The 13879-nt window shown below is 37.6% G+C and overlaps 1 protein-coding gene across 1 annotated transcript in view; it reads left to right on the top strand.

Annotated features, from left to right (window-relative positions):
* Positions 1-13879, top strand: part of UBXN4 (UBX domain protein 4) — a 59387-nt gene that overhangs the window by 28994 nt on the left and 16514 nt on the right. The window contains exons 7-11 of the mRNA XM_034654489.1: positions 3288-3342; positions 4108-4272; positions 6201-6328; positions 10559-10661; positions 13105-13236. Coding sequence (XP_034510380.1) covers positions 3288-3342; positions 4108-4272; positions 6201-6328; positions 10559-10661; positions 13105-13236 — 583 coding nt within the window. The remainder of the gene's footprint in view (positions 1-3287; positions 3343-4107; positions 4273-6200; positions 6329-10558; positions 10662-13104; positions 13237-13879) is intronic.

Here is a 13879-nt window from a genome sequence, read left to right on the forward strand (position 1 = left end):
GGGACCGGCTGAAAAAGGGGTCCCCTACTCCTCCGCCATCTTAACCTCCCTCTTTGATCATATTTTAAAATTTCTGTTGTACAGGTTAAAAACTCAGCCTTAAAATTCAGCAGGTTGGATTATTAAATATAGAATTCTGTTCATCTTCTCAAGCTATAACATCTGTTTCCAGAGACTAAGTTTCTAGAAAACTGAGTACTTCCCACTATATCTTAGGCTTTTTTCTCATCTGGCTTCAAGGAAATGGAGTTTAGTTAGGGAGGAAGGGTGGCTAAATCAAATTGATGTCAGCTCAGAAACTTATCCCGTACATATTAAGAAAAAAATCTGTCTTACATTGTTTTTTCAAGGAAGTAAGAAACAGATTGATGATTTGTAATTGTGAGATCTCAGTTTTTCTTCTTAATATTAATTAAAATACATAATTTTATTCTCAAAGCTAAAAAATGTGAAATTTGAATCTTTTTTTTTTTTTATAATCTCCATGCTCAATGTGGGGCTCGAACTCACAACCCTGAGATCAAGAGTTGCATAGTCTACTGACTAATCCAGCCAGGTGTCCCTGAAATTTGAATCTTCTAGCAACTCACATGAAAAGATACATCTTTTAGTTAAATTTTGCTTATGTTTTTATGTCACTATGTTTAAAAATTGGCAGAATTCTCTGGGAAAGGTAATAGATATACTCAATTAATTGTACTATCAATTCCAGCCTTTTTTTGGGAAAGGTTTCAAGCCTCAAAAAGTTGAAAGAATAGTATACTGACCTTTTTTTTTTCTTGCCAATATATTTGAAAGTTACAGGCATCATTTCATTTTACCCTAAATACTTCAGCGTGTATCTCCTCAGAATAAAAACATCGGCTCTGAGCAGGGGCTACAGCCTAGGAAGGCGCCTGGGAGTCTCTGCCTACTGACTCATGCCCTACCCTATCCCTCAGGCAAGTGAACACAATTTTGCAGTAGATTCCTTGATGCAGGAGTGATGAAACAGTCAATAGATATGTCATTGAGTAAGATGCAATGGGCTTTTCAACGAGATTAGAACAAAATAGCATGTTTTTCTCAGAAGAGAGTTCTGCAAGTGGTATGTATTTGAAGACATTTTCAGATATTTGTATAATCCCATTGTCACACTCAAATTATAAATACATGATACAGTAAGATTTTCTGATAAGCATTCAAATTTGCCCAGTTATTTCAATAATGCCCTTTATAACTTTTTTTTCCTTGATACAGGATCCATTCAGGAATCATTGAATTTAATTTAGTCTCTTTTAATTCAAACATTTCCTTTGTTTTGTTTGTTTTTATTTTTCATGACTTGGACTTTCTTTAAAGTGTCTAGGTTTTGTTTCTAGAATGTCTTTTTTTTTTTTTTTAAGAGACTTTATTTGTCAGAGATAGAGAGCACGTGGGAGTGGCAGGCAGAGGGAGAAACAGGCTCCCCACTGAGCAGGGAGCCCAATGCCCGATCGATCCCAGGAGTCTGGGATCATGACCTGAGCTGAAGGCAGATGCTTAACCGACTGTTAAGCCACCCAGGCATCCCATGTTTCTAGAATGTCCTTTGATTTGGTCCCTGTTTTATCATTCTAGGTTCATGTTCAAGTTTGAGAACATTACCTAGGTAATGTTTGTCTTTCTCTTTACTCACATGAGGAGACATCTGATACCAGATGTATGCATTATTGGTGATGATAAGTTTAATCATTAATTAAGTTGGTGTCTGTTGATTTTCTTGATTATAAAGATGCCCTTTTGCCTAATTAATAAGTATGTCTACGGTGATTCTTTGAAACAGTGAATATGCTGTTCTTCAAAAGCTTTCACCCAGTGGTTTTGACCTCTGTTGAGTTTTGCTTGGATCAGTTATATCATTGATAGTTGAAATGGTGATTTTTTTTTCTAGTTTTGTGCCTTCTAATTTTATACCTTATACATTTCTTAGATAGCATTCTTCTGTAGAGAACTGCTTTGATCCACCTCTTCCTACTTTCTTTCCCCCCACTTTTTTTCCAGTAAACTTACTGGACACCAGCACCCGGATCAAGAAATAGAAAATTACCAGTGTACTCCATACACTAGGGGCCTGATAACCCCTTCACAATAACTACTTTCCTCCCCAAAATAACCACTGTCCTGAATCTAATAGCATAGATGAGTTTTGCCTGCTCATAAATTTCATAATGGAATCACCACGTGTTCTCTCTCTGCTCTCCTTTGCTTCAGCTCTTCTGTGCTGCTGCATGTGGCAGTAATTGGTACACTTTCATTGCTGCATAGTATTCCTTTATTTGACTAATTTATTCTGTTGATGGATTTTTGAATTGTTTTCATTTTGGGAGCTGTTATGAATAAGGCTGCTATATGAGCATTCTTGTACATGTCTTGGTAGACATACCTTTTGGGTGTTTTTCCAGGAGCAGGAAAGGGTCATAAATACTTGCCAAACAGTTTTCCAGAGTGGTTATACCAGTTTATAACTCCCCTCTGCAGTAAGACATGGATCTTTTTTTTCCTCTATGTTACAGTTCATTTCTCTTATTTTTTTTGGTGCACACATTGCTGTAGTTTTGGCAAGTGACATCCTCTTCATTCTTGCTCTCCTGTTCTTTGATGTATGTCCCCATCATTCTTTGAGCACTCCCTTGATTTCTGGCTCAGTTTCTTCAGCTGAGCTTTAGCAAACGCTTAATATCGGTGTAACTGAAATCCCTCTGAGAAAGTACCATTAATTTTTAAAAATTGAGGTAATTACATATCACAAAATTCATAGTGGGTTTTAATGCATTCACTAGGTTGTGTGACCATTACTACTGTTTGCTTTCATAATTGTTTTTAACTGATGAACTTCTTACAGCTGGGAATCAGTTTTGGCATTAGTTTTTATAAATGCTAGCCTTCGGTTTTTTGCTTTTACTTTTAACAATTTGTGCTATGTTGCTGTTTACTTTTATGTAGGGGGAAAGCATTTGTAACTCATTAATTTATGTACTTATTTGAAGACGTGTATGTATATTTTTAAATCAGTATCAGATATATCAGTGAGGGGAAGGAGAATTAATGGTTAAGTAGGAGGCTTCTACAAGGCTCCCACTGACTGATTATGGTTTTCTGTTGGGGCCGGAGGCCAGGCAGGTGAGTTGTTGCCTTGCCTTCAGGAGCTGCTTTTGTTTGTTAACTTCATTTCCCAGTTCTTTTAGCGAAAGGAATCTCCCATGTGTTTATTATATGAATAAGATGTGTCTCCGTTAATGTATTTTTAAAAAACTTTTTACATGCAGACTCACTAAAAAACTCGAAGAAAGAAGAGAAGAGAAAAGGAAAGAGGAGGAACAGGTAAAGTTCATGTACATCATCATTTTACTCTTCCAGGTGGTGAGGGAATGTTTGACTCCCTGCTTAATTTGGCAGACCTTGGATGGCTTTCTGGTTACAGTTACAGTTACAGTTGAGTGTTGAAGCACAGTGAAGGGATTACCTGGCTTCCTTAGTAGGATCATAGTGTATACTTTTTTGTGCTTTTTTTGTAAATTGCTTGGAATAAGTTTGATCATCTTTTTTCAGTGAGTCTTTTACACTAAGAATAAAGGAAATTGAATTAAAATTGTATTATTTTGATGCAGATGAAATTCTTAGTTCCTTTATATGCAAAAGAAATTTGTAGACATTTTGCTGAATTTTCCCTCTGATGTTGCCGCATTCTGGTGCATCATTCATTTTTCTCATCGTGTGCAAGTAAACTGTATCATCTCTTTGAGGTTGTAATATCAGAAAGTTATCAGTTCTTTACGCCAAATAAATGACTGCCTTGTGTCCTTAGAGGGTAACATGTACTTTACAAACCAAAGACCTGTAATTCTTTTTTCAAATTATATCACAATTACATCATAACCTTAATAGAAATGCTGACTAAGATTTATAAGTTGATAGACATTTGACCTTTAACACATGCTGTTAATAAATTCTTCTAGATCCATACATTTTATGAAGTTATTTTATTCCTTTAGCTGTGCCTTACAGCCAGCTCATATAAAATAATACCTAAGACAGATTATTAAGTTGTCTTTTGGGCTCATAAGACTTACTTTCTCTTTAATTTAGAGAGAAATTAAGAAGGAAATTGAGAGGAGAAAAACTGGAAAAGAAATGTTGGATTATAAAAGAAAACAAGAAGAAGAGTTAACAAAAAGAATGTTAGAGGAAAGAAACAGAGAAAAGGCAGAAGATAGGGCAGCTCGAGAGCGTATAAAACAGCAGATTGCATTGGTAAGTAGTAAGTTTATTTTTAATGCTTGACTCTCGTGCAGTTGTTTTTCCATGCACAATGGTTTTGGTTTACTACCAGGCCATGTACACAAAAATAGCAGATTTTAGTGACTCAAAGAGCACCAATTTTCAGCTTCCTTTTAGTAGAAATTGTATATTGGATTAAAATATAGTTAAGGGGCGCCTGTGTGGCTCGGTCAGTTAAGCAGCCAACTCTTGATTTCGGCTCAGGTTGTGATCTCACGGTTGTGAGGTGGAGCCTGCTTACGATTCCCTCTCTCCCTTTGCCCCTCCCCCCTTCCAAAAAACATAAAATACAGTTAAGATTAAAATTGGGGGCACACCTGGGTGGCTCAGTCACTTAAGTAGCTGACTCTTGACTTCAGCTTGGGCCATGATCTTATGGTTATGAGATTGAGCTCCATGCTGGGCTCCATGCTGGGCTTGGAGCCTTCTTAAGATGCTCTTTCTCCCTTTCCCTCTGCCTTCACCCCCTCTAAAAAAAAATAAATAAAAATTGGGATTGGATAAAGAAGTTATGGTGTGTATATACAATGGAATATTATTCAGCCATAAAATGAATGAAATCTTGACATTTGCAACAACTTGGACGGAGGTAGAGAATATTATGCTAAGTGAAATAAGTCAGAGAAAGACAAATACCATATGATTTCACTCATATGTGGAATTTAAGAAACAAATGAGGAAAGGAAAAAGAGAGAGAAACCAAGAAACAGACTCTTAACTATAGAGAACAAACTGATGGTTACCAGAGGGGAGGTGGCGGGGGGATGGGCAAAATATGTGAAAGGGATTAAGCAGTGCACTTGTCAGATGAGCACCAGGTGATGTATGGGAGTCACTGTATTGTACACCTGAAACTAATATAACAATGTATGTTAATTATACTGAAATTGAAACAAAAATTTGATAAAAGATTAAAATTGAGATGATTTTTTTCAAAGTAATTTTTCTCTGTGTTATGTTATGAATTTTATCAGTAGTCAAAAGGTAGTTTTCAAAAATTTCCTAGGGTTGTGAGGGCAATCTGGCTGCCACATTAGGTGGGTGTCCCCTTCCTCCCTCACTGCTCCATGTGTATCCTTTCTGAAGCTGCGCTCCCCTGCTAGAACCTCCAAACAAGCTCTCAAGATCCATTTGTAGGAGAACATAGAATAGTTAGGCTTCCAAGACACACACATCCAAATGCGGTGCTGCATGTGGCAGTCTGCCTTTCTTTTTAAAAAAAAAAAAAAATCCCTAGAAAAGAAGCTTAGAACTGGTTATGTAGCATTCTTCTGTAGTCACAACTGTTCTTTTTTGGGACATTCAGAAGATTTAGACACATCAATTAGGAGGTTAAGGTGGTTTTGCAACAACCACTTTTAGAATTAAGCAGTTGTAATACATATGAAAGCCATCTCTACCTTAATATTGTTGTTCTTTTTTTTTTTTTTAAAGATTTTATTTATTTATTTGACAGAGAGGCAGCGACAGAGGGAACACAAGCAGGGGGAGTGGGAGAGGGAGAAGCAGGCTCATAGCAGAGGAGCCTGATGTGGGGCTCGATCCCAGAACGCTGGGATCATGACCTGAGCCGAAGGCAGATGCTTAACGACTGGGCCACCCACGCGCCCCTGTTCATTTGTTTATGCAACAAATATTTGTTGATCATCTACTGTATGCCAGACCTTTTTCCAGGCTCTGGAGATACAGTAGTCACCAAAATCAAGTGCTTGTTTTTTTAATGAAAAACTGGCTGGTCTCTGATAGTTTATAAAACTGAAAAATACCAGATCCAGAGTGATAAAGTTTACAGGTGGCTTTAAGGAATCTCATACATTTATGTTTGTTCCTTGTGTTTAGAAATACGTGAATAGATCATTCTAGCAGTAAAAGATAATTAGTGTCTAATACCTGTTTTAAAGGACCGTGCAGAGAGAGCTGCTCGTTTTGCAAAGACAAAAGAAGAAGTAGAAGCTGCTAAAGCTGCTGCTTTGCTGGCCAAACAGGCAGAAATGGAAGTCAAGAGGGACTCCGCTGCAAGAGAAAGAAGGTACTTTCTTTCTTTCTAAATTATCTGTGTGTACAAAGCCGCTGAGGAGAACAGTGGTTGTGAGCTGCTTTTTAACACTGTTGTGTGCTGTGGCTGTAATAAGTAGTTCCAGGAGGACATAATGACCAGTGTGGCAGTTGCCAGTGGTATTTGTCATTGAATGTGAGTGTACACGGTAACAGTGCTAAATAAATCGCTTTTAAGAGAAGGCTCAAGAAGTCTATTTTCAAAAGACAGAAAGCACATACATTGAAATGATTATAGTGGTTATCTTACATGTATTAGGGTTCTTTAGTTGTGAGAATCTCAGGTCAGATAGGATTAAGCAAAAGAGGGAATCCATTGGCTCTGCAGTTGGGATTTCCATTGATGGATTTGGTGAGGTATATAGCTAGGTCCAGGGATTTAAAAGATAACATTTTCTCTCTCTCTTTTTAATCTCTTGGGTATTTTTTTTCTTTTTTAGCTTCATTCTCAGAAAAACTTTTATTATAATGTTGTCAGGTGAACCCAGGGCCTCTTGACTGACACATTCAGGATCTTGAGCTCCTGATCCCGGAGAGGAAAAACTCTTTCTCAAATCCTATATCATTAAGTGGAGAGAATTCTGATTGGCTTTATTTGGCTAATATGGCCACCTTCAGATCAATCCCTATGTCTGCTTAAATTGGCTCCCTGGTTGGGGCAGTTGACATACCCACTTCTGTGGCGAGGAGGTTGGGGAAATGTTACTGATAATCATACCAGAATGAATGACAGGTGGCAGGGATAAGGCAGTTCCTGAAACAAAAATATGTTGTAAGAGAAAAATAACAGATTTCTAGTATGTCCTAGTTGGATTATGGTTAATATTTTCTGTACTTTTCTGTCTTTTCTTTTTTCTTTTTTCTTTTTATTAGGATTTTATTTATTTGAGAGAGAAAGTGCAAGCATGCATGCATGAGTGGGGGCGGATAGGGTCAGAGAGAGAGGAAGAAGCCAACTCCCTGCTAAGCAGGGGGCCCAGTGCAGGGCTGGATCCCAGGACCCTGAGATCGTGACCTGAGCCAAAGGCAGATGCTTAACTGACTGAGTCATCCAGACACCCCTGTACTTTTCTGTATTTTCTATATTGGAAAATTAACAAGCATTACTTTTGTAATCAGAAAAACTTTTTTTTTCTAAGATTTTATTTTTAAGTAATCTCCATACCCAATTTGGGGCTCAAACTCACAACCGCAAGATCAAGAGTCACATGCTCCACCAACTGAGCCAGCCATGCACCCCAGAAAAACTATTTTATTTGTTTGTTTTTTCAATTTTTACCACGTTTATCTTAGAATCATGATTTCTAAGTCCTTATTAAGTTGATACAGTTTGAGGAAATAAATCCCTCCTTCCCTTTTTGTTGCATAGGTACTAGTGGAGGAAGGGGGACACAGAATATGAGAGAATAAGCAAAGGATGTAGGGAGCAGAAAGATGAAGTCAAAGAGAGACAGTGTTTATATGAACCTTTCTGTAAGCAGTACCAGCCAACAAAGTAGAGTTCACAACATGAGTAAAAACTACTTTGAAAAACTATTTTCCAAGAGTGATAAAATACTTAAGAATATATTCAATGAAAGTATAAGACTCGTACTGAGAACTAGAAAACATTTCGAAAGAATTAAAGTAGACATAAATACATGCAAGGACATTCTGTGTTCATAGATCAGAGGACTTAATAATGTTAAGGTAGCAGTACAAAAGGGGCTTGAGAGAAGAAAAGAAAAAGGGGAAAAAAAATGGCAGTACTCCCCAAACTGAGCTGTAGATTCAACACAGTCCCTATTAAAATCCCAGGTGATTTTATTTGCCAAAAATTTTGCATAAAAATTAATATGGAAATGCAAGGGACTCAGAATAGTCAAAATTATCTGGGAAAAGAACAAAGTTGGGAGACTCAAATTTTTTAAATTTTAAAACAAAGCTACAGTAACCCAGACAATGTGGTATTGACATAAGGATGAATGTGTGGATCACCACAATAGAATTGAGTCTCCAGAAATAAACCCATGCATTTCCCCAATGTTTATAGCAGCAGTGCCCACCCACAATAGCCAAACTGTGGAAGGAGCCCAGATGTCCATCAACGGGTGAATGGATTAAGAAGATGTGGTGTAGGGGCACCTGGGTGGCTCAGTCGTTAAGCATCTGCCTTCAGCTCAGGGCGTGATCCCGGAGTCCTGGGATGGAGTCCCGCATTGGGCTCCTCTGCTGGGAGCCTGCTTCTTCCTCTCCCACTCCCCCTGCTTGTGTTCCCTCTCTCGCTGGCTGTCTCTCTCTCTGTCAAATAAATAAATAAAAAAAGAAGAAGATGTGGTGTATATATGCAATGGAATATTACTCAGCCATCAAAAAGAATGAAATCTTACCAACATGGAACTAGAGGTTATTATGCTAAGTGAAATCAGTTAGTCAGAGAAAGACAAATACCATATGATTTCACTCATATGGTTTCATAAGAAACAAAGCAGATAAACATAGGGGAAGGGAAGGAAACTATAAGAGACTTTTAACTATAGGGAACAAACTATATATGGAGGGGAGGTGGGTCAGGGGATGGGGTAATTGGGTGATGGGCATTAAGGAGGTCACTTGATGGAGTGAGCACTGGGTGTTTTATGCAACTGATGAATCACTAAATTCTGCACCTGAAAATAATAATATACTGTATGTTAACTAAATCAAATTTAAATTAAAAATTAAAATAATAAAATCTTTGGGAAAAAAGAAAGAAACCCGTGCATTTATGATCGATTGATTTTTGAAAATGGTACCAGGGTCATCCAATGGGGAAAGAATAGGCTCTTTAACAAATGGTGCTTGGACACATCCAAAAGAATGAATTTGAACCCTTTCCTCAAGTTTAAACTCTTAGGAAAAAACCGAGAAAATCTTGTGATCTTGGAAAAGGCAAAATGATTCTTAGACATGACACCAAAAGCATAAGCAACAAAAGAAAGCAATAGGTAAGTTGGACTTCATAAAATTAAAATCTTTGTGTTTCAAGGGACATCATCAAGAAAGTGAAAAGATAGCCCCCAGAATTGGAGAAAGTATTTGCAAACCATATATCTGATGAGAGACTCGTATCTAGAATACAAAAAAGAGTCTTCAATAACTTAACAATAAAAAGCAAACAACCTAGTTTTAAATTTGGGAAAAGGATTTAAATAGACATTTCTCCAGAGAAGATCTACAAATGGTCAATAAGCCATATAAAAAAGATACTCAACATTATTAGTCATTAGGAAAATTAAATCAAAATCACAATGAGATACTGTTCAATGCCCTCCAGGATGCCTAAACTTAAAAAAGCAACAACAAATCTTGGCGAGGGTGTGGACACCCTCCTACACCGCTGATGGGATTATAAATATTATTCAGCAGTTAAAAGGAGTGAAGTGCTGACACATGCTACAACATGGATGAACCTTGAAAACATAATGTTATATGAAAGCAAGTTACCAAAAAGTCACACATTCTATGTTCCATTATATGAAATGCCTGAAATAGGCAAATTCTTAGAGGCAGAAAGTAGATTAGTGCTTGCCAAAGGGCTAGGTGAGGGAGGAGTAGGGAGCAATTGTTGATGGGTTCAGGGTTTCTTTTTGGGATGATGAGAATGTTTTGGAATTAAATAGTGGCGATGGTTGCACAACTATGACTATAATAAAAACCACTAAATTGTATGCTTTATTTTTGTAAAGACGTTATTTGAGAGAGCGAGAGAGAGACAGAGATAGCGAGAAAGAGCGTGAGTGAGGAGGAGAGGGAGAAGCAGGCCCTCTGCCGAGCAGGGAGCCTGACGTGGGGCTTGAACCAGGACCCCAGGATCATGACCTGAGCCAAAGGAAGACGCCTAACCAACTGAACCACCCAGGCGCCCCTAATTGTATGCTTTAAAAGGGTGAATTAAAATGCAGTCGGTGGAGTGTGCAACTCTTGGTCTCTGTTGGGGTTGTGAGTTCGAGCCCCACCTTGGATGTGGAGATTACTTAAAAATCTTTTAAAAAATTAATAAAAAGGTGAATTTTGTTTTGTAAATTATATCTCGATAAAGCTGTTACTAAAAAATGATAAGTGAAGAGGTCTGACGTGGGAAAAATCTATTTTGCACATTTTTCACTTCCATTTTCTCTATTAATGATACTGTTTGAGAATATGTAGAGGTAAAGATGCTGATTTTAATTTTCTTTTTTCGTAGCACTGTTGCAAGAATTCAGTTTCGTCTTCCTGATGGTTCTTCCTTTACAAATCAGTTCCCTTCTGATGCTCCTCTAGAAGAAGCAAGACAGTTTGCTGCACAGGTAAACTTATGTCTTGTTTTGAGTTGTGGTAAAGGTAGATGAATAGGTTATTCAAATGTAGGAGGAGAACATTTCCAGGCCTGATTTGTAGAGTGTGAGTCATGACTTATGCCCAGGAGGGAAGCACCAATCGGCTCTGGGTTGCTATGGAGCTTCCATCATGTATTAGTGCCACGTAGGGGAAGCACATCTGTTTGTTGTAAACAAAAATAGGGATTTGTTGATATCATACAATAGGCTTTGGAAACTTTTCTCACTGCTTTTGCAAATGATTCTCCAAAGGTCTAATCTGAGGGAGTTGTTGCCTATAAAAGGATGCAGTTTTTTTTCCTCTTTCTTCAATTTTTTGCAGGTCACTTTGGGCTGGCCGTTTTCCTGCCATCTGCCAGGTGGCCAAGCCTAAAAGATCAGTAATCTTTATTTGGTAACGAGTATCATCTTCAGGAACTTACTTCCAGAATGTGGCCTTACTCAAAATCTGAGTGGGTATGAAATTTCATATCTTAGAAAATAAGATGAGTAGTTTCCCATTACAGTTGACCCATGAACAGTGTGGGTATTAAGGGTTGCCATCCCCTTGCATGTCAAAAATCCTGTATAATTTTCGATTCTGCGAAAACTGAACTACTACTAACCTAGTGTTGACCAGAAGCCTTACCAGTTACAGTTGATTCACATATTTTGTGTATTATATGTTGTATTCTTACAATAAAGTTAGCTAGAGAAAAGAGAATGTTAAGAAAATCATAAGGAAGAGAGCATACATTTATAGGGCTGTACTGTAACAAATCCATGTCTAAGTGGGCCCACACAGTTCACACCCATGTTGTTCAAGGGTCAGCTATAGTTTTTATACTCTGAATGAGTCCTTTTTCAAAAAGGATTCTAGGCATTAGATGTCCTTTAGGACCTGGGTTCATCATATGCCCCACTCTTTGTTTCATGTAGCTTTTCAAGGTTAAAATTAGGGTTCAGATCTTTCCCCTGGACCTCATCTCCCCATGTAGTCTGCTATCTCACTTATGGATCCCAAGAGGGTCCCTAAAAAGCTGTCTCCCTTCCTCCCCTGGTGAGCTGGGCTTGGCAATGTAAAAACATTTTTAAGAACTCTTTTTCCCTAAGCTTACGGTGGAACCACCCCCCAGTAGCTCTTTTATTCTTCTTTTGCCTTGGAGCCCCACTTGGGGCCTCCCAAAAGGGAATACTTAACTCCTGCCCTGAGTCATACCACTTCTACCACAGGTAAGTGAAGGAGGAAGCCACTTGAGGAAAAAAATCTTCGCATCAGTCCTATTAGAACTTTATTTCAGTATAGTAACCTAATTTTGTATTTTCATACGTCCTCATGTTAGAGTAAGAACAGTGAGAGGTATGTATATGACCTCCAGTTAAAAAAAAAATACAAAAAACAAAAGTGTTAGTCTGTTTTTTGGAATCTTCTAGGGAGAGAGAAACACTTGTCTAATATTTTACAAGTATAGTTGACTTAAAATTATGAAGGTGATTGTGATGCTGCCCAATGTGGGTTCCTGGATCTGAGATTGTGTGTGTAGCATGGATTGACTATGGGCAATTTACTTTTTTGAGACAAGGAAGACATGAAACTCATATTTTATGTATGAGGAAAGTTCTGGACTATAATCCAGATGTATATCGGAGAGATAGTAATAGAAGTTTGCCAAAGTATAGTAAAAACTAATGGCAAACTGCAGGAATATTCGAAAGAGATACACAACTGTTCATTTTTATTCAGTTTATTTAGATGGTTTTAGGAACTATATAATCTTGCTATTTTGTGGTCATTTTGGGGTTGTGAAAGCTTTTAGGTATTATTTGGATTTGGTAGCTTTGAGGTACTTTTTGAAGCACAAAGTTTTTATAAAGGTTTTGTGAGTTCACATTTGAATGAACTTTCTATTTTTTATTTTATTATTATTTTTAAAGATTTTATTTATTTACTTATTTGTCAGAGAGAGAGAGAGAGCGTACAAGCAGGGGGAGTGGCAGGCAGAGGGAGAAGCAGGCTCCCCGCTGAGCAGGGAACCCTGTGCGGGACTGGATCCCAGGACCCTGAGATCATGATCTGAGCTGAAGGCAGCCACTTAACTGACTGAGCCACCCAGGCGTCCCAACTTCTTTTTTTTCCTCCAAGATTTTATTTATTTATTTATTTTGAGAGAGAGAGTGCGCGTGGGTTTGGGCACAGGCAGAGGGAGACGGAGAGAAGATCGGACCAGAGTCTGCTCTGAGCAGGGCCTGACACAGGGCTGGATCTCAAACCTGAGATCATGACCCAAAACCAAGAGTCAAATGCTTAACTGACTGAGCCCCTGAATGAACTTTAAAATTAAGGCAGTTTGAATTAAAGCAGTTGTTTTAGATGCATTTGGGTGTGTAATGTCTTAAACACCTTTGTAAGGTTTTAAAACTTGTTATGTTACAGACTGTTGGCAACACTTACGGTAATTTTTCACTAGCAACCATGTTTCCCCGGAGGGAATTTACCAAAGAAGATTATAAAAAGAAATTGTTGGATTTGGAACTTGCCCCAAGTGCTTCAGTGGTACTGTTGCCAGTATGTATATACGTATTTTTTTTTTTTTTCTATCTTTACAGTGCTGTTTGTTCTACTCTTGATCATTTCTTAAAATCAGTGGAAGGGAAGGTGAAACATGTACTGTGGATAATTAAATTCAGATTGTCCAAAAATATTAGATTAATTTATTGTTCCATTATCCTGTGCATTTTATATTTGTATTGCTAATGAGGCACTAAATAGATATTTTAATTTTCACCTTTTTTTCTCACCTATTTTCATGTACAAAAATGACCAGTAAGAGAAGAAAATATGAAATGCACAGTATTGGTCTAATTTTAGTGTCCTTTATTTATGTACAACCCTACTGTTTACCAAGTTTTTAAAAAAAGATTTTAACATAAAAGTAACATGATTTTTAAACACATTCATCACATTTGATCCTACAACAATATTTTAATCTCTAATGAAGAGGCTCAGTAAGTTTAAAATGACTTTGCCAAGGCATCCCCTAAGTGCCAGAGATGGAGAGCCTGGGTCTTCTGTATTTTGATTAGGAATGTTTTCCTCGTTCTGAACTAGAGCCCCACACCTAAAACAATTAGCCTTCCAGTAATCAGGATTAATTTGTATTAACTGAGGTTTTGAAACCATTCCCTATTTTTTAATAAGCAAGGAAGAC

This window comes from Ailuropoda melanoleuca, chromosome 2 (assembly GCF_002007445.2).
Source record: "Ailuropoda melanoleuca isolate Jingjing chromosome 2, ASM200744v2, whole genome shotgun sequence".
In the NCBI taxonomy this organism is placed as follows: domain Eukaryota; kingdom Metazoa; phylum Chordata; class Mammalia; order Carnivora; family Ursidae; genus Ailuropoda; species Ailuropoda melanoleuca.